Source organism: Vulpes vulpes, chromosome 5 (assembly GCF_048418805.1).
Source record: "Vulpes vulpes isolate BD-2025 chromosome 5, VulVul3, whole genome shotgun sequence".
Lineage (NCBI taxonomy): Eukaryota > Metazoa > Chordata > Mammalia > Carnivora > Canidae > Vulpes > Vulpes vulpes.
In genome coordinates this window covers 76,803,713-76,814,820 of record NC_132784.1, presented here as the reverse complement: position 1 = coordinate 76,814,820, position 11,108 = coordinate 76,803,713, and the positions used below count along the sequence as shown (strand labels likewise).

At 34.5% G+C, this 11,108-nt stretch overlaps 1 protein-coding gene across 1 annotated transcript; it reads right to left on the bottom strand.

Annotated features, from left to right (window-relative positions):
- Positions 1-8,728: 8,728 nt before the first annotated feature.
- Positions 8,729-9,676, bottom strand: LOC112911999 (olfactory receptor 8H1-like). Its single transcript, XM_025988727.2, has one exon. It carries the CDS (start codon positions 9,674-9,676, stop codon positions 8,729-8,731), a length of 948 nt encoding a protein of 315 aa, XP_025844512.2.
- Positions 9,677-11,108: the final 1,432 nt, after the last annotated feature.

Below are 11,108 nucleotides of genomic sequence, written 5' to 3'. Positions count from 1 at the left end.
ACATTAAATTGAAACAAATTAAGAATGTCACATTTTCTCCAGTTGGAAATGTTATGATAAAAATGTGTTTTTCAATTTATTGATCTCTTTCAAAGCTTCTTGGACTTTAAAAATAAAGATCATAAATAAAGGCTATATATGCTCTGAATGAGCATCTAGTACATAGTGCTATTTCTCCTACAGCCAATATTCACCGATTGAGGAATCAAAAGCTTGCAATGGGAGTGGTACCACTCATTATTACACCTAGGGACCCACACACACATTTTTTTTTTTTTTTTTTTACAAAATTTTGCTTGTACCTATAGCTTTACAGCTTTAGGAACAAAGATTAAAAGAGACAATGAAAAATAATGTAAAGATATATATTAGTTCATAAATAAAGGACCTTTTTAGCATTGAGTAAAACTGAAAAGTACGTTGGATGGTTGTCCCTGATTTGAAGCACATTGATACATGGAATGAAAGAATACACTGATTTTTTTTCACTTTGCCAACTGCATTATTTGGCTTCCAGACTATAATCTATAAATTTATCTATAATTTACGTGGTATTGAAAATCTTCTTTAAGATACTGGCAGAAGTAAGAAAGAAAGAGGAATACATTTAAAATGATTTTCACTAGATTTGATGTTTTTTCCTTTTATTGAAACACATAGAATTGTCAGGTTTTGAGCACAGATGATTAATAAGATGAAGACAAAAAAGGGGAAAAAAGAGAGGAAGGGAGAGAGAGAGAAGGGAAGAAGGAGAAACAAGAAAGGAAGGAAGAAATGAGATCAATTTAATCCATTATATCTATGCTGATTCTGAGATTCCATTACGTTTTTGAGATGTGGAACTAGAATCCCAATAAATATTTCACTGATACATGTGGCATTATCTAGCAAGGAGATATTTGAAATCACAGCACTTAAATCACTGGGTGTGATTTAAGACAATGTATGAACAGGTAAAGGGATTAAAAGCACACTTATCTTGACAAGCACTGAGTAATATATGGAATTGTGGAATTACTGTATTGTACACTGAAATTATATAACATTGTATGTTAACTATCTGTAATTAAAATGCTAAATAAATAAATCAATAAATGTATAAAATTTCCACTTTCACTCAGGATGTAGAAAGCTACAAATAATGTTTTAAAACATCCAAATACTCTATAGATTGTAATTTTTCATGACTGTGTCAAAGAGTAAAGGTTGCAAGCATCCAAGTAATCTGAATTACAAGAGAAGACAAGTTCCTTCAAGAGGAGATGAGACACATGGACTGTTTCATATTTAGCAAAAGGTAGGAGAAAGTTGTGACTACCATGCATGAAGGTAGGAAGAAATTAGCTAAATTAAATACAAATATATATGTTAACATGTATATTATATGCATTCAATACATATATGTTATATATATGTTATATATAAATACATATATATGCAATATATATATTTATATATATTATTTTTTAAAGGTTTTATTTATTCATGATAGACATAGAGAGAGAGAGAGGCAAAGAGACAGGCAGAGGGAGAAGCAGGCTCCATGCAGGAAACCCGATGTGGGACTCGATCTTGGGACTCCAGGATCTGCCCTGGGCCAAAAGCAGGCGCTAAACCGCTGAGCCACCCAGGGATTCCCCTATATTTATGTATATTAAAGCCAGGTTTGGGCTATTAGGAAAAACAGACAAGCCTGAAAGAGGCTTCATTTAAGTCTTCTCTGCCATCTTCAGCCAAGGATAGTAAGAATAATTCATATAAATAGTAATAAAAGCAGCTTTTCAAAAACAGGTCTTTCTGGGCATCTTGACTAAACATTTTAATTACTAGGTTAAAAGATGTAGTGGTCAGGGTGCCTGGGTGGTTCAGTAAGTTATGTGTCTGACTCTTGATTTCAGCTCAGGTCATGATCTCAGGGTTATGAGATTGAGCCCCATGTCCAGCTCCATGCTCAGCACAGAGTCTGCTTGAGATTCTCTCTCCTTCTCCCTCTGTGCACCCCCCCACACACACATACTCATTCCTTCTCTCTTTCTAAAATCAATCTATCTATCATTATCTATCATCTATCATCTATCTATCTATCTATCTATCTATCATCTATCTATCATATACCTTAAAATTAAAAGATCTAGTGAAGACAGTAAACTATAATATGTGAGTATATATTTCATCAGATAGATGGAAACCATTAAGAAATGTCCAATGAAGCACCGGAAATTAACACACACCCACACACTCTCAGTATCAAAGACAAAAAATTCCTTCAAGAGGATCATCAGTAGATCAACAAGAATGAGGAAAAAAGTCAGAAAATGAAGGTAAACAATAAAAATGAAGAAAACAGAATAAAACTTATAGAAAAATGAAAACAAGATTATCTAACAGTTGTGTTATAATATCAAACAGTCTAATATAAAGAACAAAAATAAGGAGGGGATGAATCAGAAGAAATATTTGAAAATATAATGGCCAAGACTTCTCTAAAATTAAGGAAACACCAAGCCAGAAGCCTGAGAAGATCAGCAGAAACTAGGAAAGAAATACAAAAAGGAAACCAATCAATCAACAAAACACATTTACACTTATTTGTATCACTTATTAACAATAAAGATAAATAGGAAATTATAAAAGCATTCAGAGGAAATTGCATGTCACATACAAAAGAAAAAGTAAAAGGAGTATAGCAGATGCCATTAGAAATGATTCACACCAGACATAAAGAAGATACGTGTCTAAAGTAGGGAAAGATAGTCACTGTCCATCCAGAATTTAATATCCATAAAAATGTTTGAAATATCTAACAAAAATAAAAACAAAAATGACTTTTGCAAGGAATTAATATATACACACTGAAATAATTTATATCCAGTGAACTTGTGCTTCAACAATTATCCAGGCAAAAGAAGTATAACAGAAGAAAATATATGTATACCCAAAGAAATGAATAACAACAAAAATATTAAAAAAGATAAATATGACAAATATCCAATATTTAATTGTAATTCCTTCAAAGAGTAAATGGCCAAAGTAAAACTATGCTGGTTGCTTATTGGTGGCTTATTGGTTTAAGCCATGCATAAACGTATAATTTATGACAAAAATAGAAAGAAAAAGAGAGAAGAATATTATTCTAGGTCAACTGCATTATATTAAATATGGATATTATAATTCCCATGGTCACCCCTGAAAAGAGACAAGATACACATTACATATATCAGAAATGAAAGAAGGAATGTCACTTGGTCCCCACAATAATAATACAATATTACAAGCAACTCTTTGTGAATAATCTTGAAAATTAAATGAAATGTACAATTGCTTAAAGATGTTCACATCAGAGAAGGAGGGTGACCTGAATAGTTCTATATCTACTAAATAAATTTAATTACTCCTTAAAATTCTGTATGAACAAAAATCAAGGAATTGTTTTCCCATTATGAAAACCTCCCCTTCCTCTCAGACTGCAATGTGCAGAATGCTGGATGAACCCTCTTCAATGATGCTGAAGAGGACCAGATCTGGGAGACAGCAATGCAACAACATAGAAGAAATCTAGGTCCTGGGATGAGCTTGTAAAAAAGAGCCATCCACAACCCCTAGCCAGCTAAACTCTGCAACATTATAGCCAAGGGTACTTGTTTCCTCTTTCCTGAAACACCCTGGTTCTGAATCCATACCCTATGCCTTGATTACTACAGGTTCTCTCTCCAGAACATACCATCATCAGATAAATTGTTTTTTCTTTTCCCGAATCACTCCTTCTGCAGGTAGGACTGTGCTGTTATGGTTGAGTAAATTTAGCTAGTATTGTCAAAATTGTATTGTCTTCCACCAGCAACACGCATCTTTTAACAGCCCCTGGTATTTATTTAATGCTTTCTTTACTATGGTAATGAATTCTCTGTTTGCACTTCTGATAGTAGTATTCTTAGCTCAGAGTGATGTTGAAGACCTTGGTTGGCTTCTAGACTGTCTGTGTTCCAATGTGAGCTTTTCTTTAACACAGAGTGGCCATGGACTAATTACTTAATCTCTTTGTGCCCCAAGTTTATTATCTGCAAAATCCTGCCTTCAGATACATTTATTAAGGCAGTTTCCTAGGTGGTGGGGGTACAGCATTGAGCAAAGTAAGTAAAAATCCTGGCTTAAGATATAGGGGCAGTGAGGGAGGAATAGAAGAAACAATAGGCAGGAGCTAAATATATAAAATGTTAGATGGGGGCACCTGGGTGGCTCAGTTGGTTAAGTGTCTGACTCTTGATATTAGCTCAGGTCTTAATCTCAGGGTCATGAGCTCAAGTACCACATTGAGATCCACTCCAGGCTGGGCATGGAGCCTACATAAAAAGATTTTGTGTATATATGTGTATATATAGTGTATATATATATTATTTACACAAAATATATAAATATTATACATATATAATAAGTCAAACATGTATATTTATTAGATGGAGATAAACTGTTATAAAAGCAAATGAAGCAAGAAAGAGGGTGAGAAGCAGGTGCAATTTTAAATCAGATGGCAAGGAATATTCTTAATAAGAAAAGAATAAGAACAAGATTGTGCAGTTGCATATGAAAAGGAAGTTTCAGGGTGAAGAGGAGTAAAGGGGAAATTCCAGGCAGTATTGAGACTAATGTGCACAGGGAGAGTTAGGAGGGCATGTTATTTTTTTTTAAGATTTTAAAGATTTATATATTTATTTTAGAGAGAGAGCAAGCATGAGCAGGGTGGGGGCAGAGAGAAAGGGGGAGAGAGAGAGAAGCACAGTCCTCACTGAGTGCAGAGCCCAATATGGGGCTCCATCCCATGATCCTGAGATCGTGACCTGAGCTGAAATTAAGAATCAGTTGCTTAATGGACTGAGAGCCCCAGGAGCCCCAGGAGGACATGTTATTGAAACAAAGTAAGCATGAATGGACAGAATGACAAGGAATGAATTATTAGGCATAAGGAGTGGAGAGAAGATAATTTTGGACTGGGGGGCTCCTGAAAATGTTTTGGTTTTTATTCTTAGTGGGATGAGAAGTATGGTCAGATTTGTGAAAGTGGTATGATCCAATTTACTGTTCACCACTCTGGCTATTACATTGAGATTAGATTCAGGAAGGCTAAGATCAAACAGAGCAACAAGCAAGGGCCCACAGGTATAGTTCCTGACTACGGTCCCTCCGGCCAGTGTGGTGACAGAAGATGTGCTGAGAGACTGGATATATTCTGTATTTAGAGTCCACGTGGTATGCTGTTGGGGTGCAGGTGACACAACGAGACAATTTTGGAATTGTTCTTAAGTCTTTGCCTGAAGGAATAGAAAGATTGCTTTCCACTATGTGAGATTAACATTTGGATATTGTTAAGTACCTACTTGAAAGTTATCTTGTGAAGATAAATTATGTTAATATATATATATATATATACACACATATATATGCCTCTGATTATTGTCTGGCACACTATAAGTGCTCAACAAAATATGTTATTACCATATCTATCATTTATTTAGAAGCAGACACAGCTCTTCATATTTTTGTCATGATTAATCTACTCTTTTTTAAAATTTTTTAAATTTATTCTACTCTTATTTTCTTTATCATATTTGTATTAAACAGCATTCTGGCATGGCAAGAAGAATATGTCTTAAATTATGTCTGATCACATCTTACATAAAATACAATACGCAATAATTATAACAAGGAATTTTACAGGGCAAACACAATAGTCTAAATCTTTTATGTTGTGCATAGATTATATTACATGCATGTAATAACACACATGCTTTATAAGTTATAAGGAAGATATGGTAGTCTTACTTTAATTACAATATAATCTAATTTAATTAGCATTTGTTCAACTTAAGTGTTGTCTACAAAATCACAGAATCTCTTGGCCATCTTTGCCAACTCAACTGACAGGATATACTTTCTAATCATAGAAGTTGACATCAACAGAAACAAGGTGAAAGGATAGTTTATAAAAAAGACCAGAAAAATGAAAAGTCCTATAAATACATTAAAAGACATAGTGCATAGGCAAGATGAAAGATCAGCCAAAAATGCATATTATTAAGCAATAGATATTTATTATATACTTATTACTAATTGTAAACAAAAACATATAACAATAGCAATGAAGAGATTAGACCACATGGATTTAAAAGCAAAAATAAGTCAATAATTTTAAGTGGGATTGATATATGAGATAGGAAATTTTAAAATAATTAAATGGAGGAAAATAATGCACATTTAAAAAATTTGAATGAGCTTACTGACATTTTTTAATTAGTGAAAAAATTTTAAACTTTTTACTTCTAAAAGAGGATTTGCACTTTTGCAAATTTGCCCTTTATTTTATTTATTTATTTATTTATTTTTATTTTAATTTTTATTTATTTATGATAGTCACAGAGAGAGAGAGGCAGAGACACAGGCAGAGGGAGAAGCAGGCTCCATGCACCGGGAGCCTGACGTGGGATTCGATCCTGGGTCTCCAAGATCGCGCCCTGGGCCAAAGGCAGGCGCCAAACCGCTGCGCCACCCAGGGATCCCTTGCCCTTTATTTTAAACATTTAAAAAATATTTAGGAAAAATAATCAACTATAGTTACATTTCAAAAATAAAAATTATATAATATTATTGCCTGCAATGAAAACTATATAGTTATGAAAAGTTTAAACAAAAAAAATCAAATACTCAGAAAATGGAAAAATACATCCTTAACCTCTATGTAATAGAGAATATTAAAACTGTAATTCGGATTATGTAAAGAAAAAATGAAAAATAAAGGAAACGTCAGTGATATGACTACAGTTTATGGGTTGCTACAAATTCTGAATTCATTTATTTCTTGGCTTTACAACTGTCCTGTTTAAAAAAATTAAAAGAAATGAATCAAATGCTTCATTCAATATTTATTTTTAGTGACATAGCAAACCTATAAAAATTAGGAGAAGGCAATAATTAAAAAAAAAAACAGAATTTCAGCAAAGTAGCATTTTACTGAAGATTATTAACATGTCACAGAAATCTACATTTAGATTTTTAAGTTGATGCATTTACATTTCAGATCCAAAGCCTTGCAAGATGAGAGTCTTGATTTTTTTCCCAAATACTCAGAACACATTCACCTCAGATTTCAGTGACAAAGGCATTATCAAAGGAGAAACTTATAACTATACAGAAAGCTGTAGAAAAGCACATAGAAAATGACAGAAATTTTGCTTATATAATTACTATATACACATGTGAATGTAACTATAGATCCAGAGGAATATGCATAAAGCTGTTGATGACTGCTAAGCCATTTCTATTCCCTTTTTCTTTTCTGTGGTTTCCATGGTTAACATGTTCTCCAATGTTAATAGACATTGTTTTAAATTTAAAAAAAAATGTGAAATATTGAGTTTTTCCTTAGTTGTTTGTCAATCAGTCAAAAGTAACTTATAAAACACAATCTCTTTTTTAAGAGATTTGTCTATTTATTTATTTAGAGTTGGGGAGACAGGCAGAAGAAGGAGAAAGGAAATTTAAAGTAGGAGCACCTCGGTGGCTCAGTGGTTGAGCTTCTGCCTTTGGCTCAGGTCATGATCCTGGGGTCCTGGGATCGAGTCCAGCATTGGGCTCCCGGCTTCTCCCTTTGCCTATGTCTCTGCCTCTCTCTGTGTGTTTCTCATGAATAAATAAATAAAATCTCAAAACAGATTCCCTGCTGAGCACAGAGCCCAATGCGAGGTTCAATCCCATGACAGTGAGATCACGAACTGAGCCGAAATCAAGAGTTGTATGCTTAACCAACAAGCCACCCAGCCACCTTACAAGTAAATATTCTTTAAGAAAATGCAACTTGGCATTAAAAATATTTCAGGAAAGTAAGCCTTCTAAGGATAATGGCCAACACTTACTAGGACTGCCTTGAATGCTTTACATCCATTATCTGATTTAATCTTTATAATTAACTCTATTGCCCTGGAATTATTATTTATCTTGTTCAGTTGAGGAAACAGGCCAATCCATTAAGGGTTATACACCTAAAAGGGTAGCAGATTTAGAATATAAATCCTGGAATATTAGATTCTAAAGCAAGTTATCATAATCAACCTGCTATATTCTTCTCCATATGTTAAAAAAAAAAAAAAAACTTTTGAAACTGCAATCATTGTGTCTAAAATAAAGCTCTTTTCCATGATAAAATTCTCTGAATTTGGAATTATTCATAGGAATTTGTATGGTATCATTTAGAAGATGATAACTATATTGTCTCATTTTGCATATCAGTTGCTCTTTAAAACCCATATAATTACTTTTTTAAGGTTTATTTATTTATTTGAGAAGGGGAGAGTCAAGGGAAGAACACGGGTATAGAATTTTCAAGCAGACTCCTCGCTGAGTGCAGAGGCCAGTGTGGGGCTGGATCACAGGACCCATGACCTGAGATCATGACCTGAGCTGAAACCGAGAGAATGAACGCTTAACCCACTGAGCTACCCAGACACTCCCAAATACACATATTTAGGTCATAGAATTAAAGCATATTTTATGGCTTTCTATTATAACTTGAATATTCTATAGACTTCCTGGAAATGTGTGAGATCATATTTGGTCAAGTAAAGAATGGTTTGATGGAAATACAAAAAAAAAAAAATTAAAGAGTCAATTGGTTTGGAGACACACAAAGGGAATAGACTGTAGGGGAGGCGAAAGCAATGAGCTGAAAAGTTTACATCACCTATTTCAATTGCCCAGAGCCTTCTCCCTTCTGCATGACTCTAATGAGAGCATTTTTCACTTCTTTGTTCCTAAGACTATAAATAAGTGGATTCAGCATGGGGATCACAATAGTATAAAAAACAGAAGCCACTTGATCCTTTCCCAGGGAGTAAGACTTACTTGGCTTTAAATAAGTAAAAATCATAGTGCCATAAAAGATGGTGACTCCCAGGAGATGAGAGGCACAAGTAGAGAAGGCTTTTCGCTTTCCTGAAGTGGAAGTAATTTTCAGGATAGTAGACAGAATGGACACATAAGACACAGATATTGTGATAAGAGACACCATTAGGGTGGAGCCAGCAACAATAAATATCATGATTTCGATGTCGTGTGTGTCAGTGCAAGACAGGGCTAAAACTGGGGGTGTGTCACAGAAGAAGTGATGGATTACATTGGAGCCACAGAAATGCAATTTGCTTATGCGAAGCACAGTGACAAAGGAGTCCACAAAGCCAATCAAATAGGACCCAAAGACGAGGGAACAGCAGAATCTTGTGGATATAACCACTGGGTAATGCAGAGGATTACAGATAGCAACATAGCGATCATAGGCCATTGAGGAGAGAAGGAAACATTCAGTGGCCCCCAAGAAGACAAAAAAATACATCTGGACGAGGCAGCCCCCGTATGAAATATGCTTGGTAGAAGTCAGTAAGTTCTCTAAGGTTTTAGGTGTGATGACAGTTGAGTAACTGAGGTCAAGGAATGACAAGTGACTAAGGAAAAAATACATGGGGGTGTGTAGCTGAAGATCCAGACAGATTATCAGTATCATCCCTGCATTGCCCAGCACAGTAACCAGGTATATTAGGAGAAACAGCATGAAGAGGATCGACTGGATCTCTTCAGAATCTGTCAATCCCAGAAGGATGAAGTCATGCACCGGTGTGTTATTCTTTCTCTCCATAGTATTTAATTTCTGGCAACTGTGAAGAAATCAAATTTATTTGATACTTAGCAGGAATGACTTCACAAAGGTTTGTGTTTATGTGGACCACATGACATTTAATTAGTTTAGTGTTTCTAAAAATTGAAGATAATGAGTGGTTTGTAGACCATGACTGAAAAAAAAATTAATTTGATTGCCAAATATAAAAATAGGCATAATTTGGCATCTCAATACAATATAATTAAAGTTAATATATTGAATAATTAAAATGAGACTGACTCTATTCTAAATGCTTCTTAATGCATTTAGTCCACATGAGACTATTGTACCATAGGTGCCACTAATAGCCATATTTTTTAATACAAGAAAAAAAAATAGTATTTAAGTAACTTATCCAGAGTCAAAGCTATTCATTGTTGGTTCTGTGATTCTATCAAGATAGATGGACTCCAGAGAACATGTGCATAATACTATATTCCTGTTTATAATTGACTTAGGAAAACCCCCCAAAAAGTTAGACATATAACAAATGATGATATAAAAAATTTTTTCAATGCCTTATCCAGTGTCATTTTCTCTATATTATTTAATACAAATGACAAATTTTAAATTTAGGGGCCTTAGAAGATATATTAAAATTATAGACTACGTATTAGTTTTAATTTCCAAAAGATATGTTGTTCTCCTAACCTGATCATTCAAGATTAAATTTCTAAAATATGTTCATTACTGGGCAGCCGTGGTGGCTCAGCGGTTTAGTGCCTGCCTTCAGCTCAGGGCCTGATCCTGGAGACCCCGGATCAAGTCCCATGTCAGGCTCCGTGCATGGAGCCTGCTTCTCCCTCTGCTTCTCCCTCTGCTTGTGTCTCTGCCTCTCTTTCTCTCTCTGTGCCTCTCATTAATAAATAAATGAAATCTTTAAAAAAATGAAAAAACAAAATATGTTCATTACTCATAGACCCTGATTTTATTAACTCTACATTTCTGATTTCATAAATCCTGGCATTATTTGGGGTAAGGTCTAATGGTATGTATATCCATTCCTTTCTGATAATGTCAGAATTATCAGAGAATAATGATGTGAGGGAAAAAAGGCAGAAGAAAAATTATTAAATTTTCTTGCTATATAAAATAGCCCCAGTTGACAAGTCTTTGAAATAGGCAGAGTGACATTCCTCTAGAAACTCAACTGCCTGGATGTTGACACTTTGCTAAGGTCAAAAGCCAATGGTAGCCCAATCCCCAGGATCCTGTAAGCCTACTTTAACATACAAAAATTCCTTTGGAAACTTCTTTTATCTCTACTCTCCATGATACATGTTGGCAGCATATGACCTTACCTCCAAATTCCTAAGAGTCTTATGCCACCCCTACCCCCTTCCTTATTTGAAAGTATTTAATGGACCACTCTTTATGACCCTGTCACAGCTCTTTCCACCCACAGATCCTG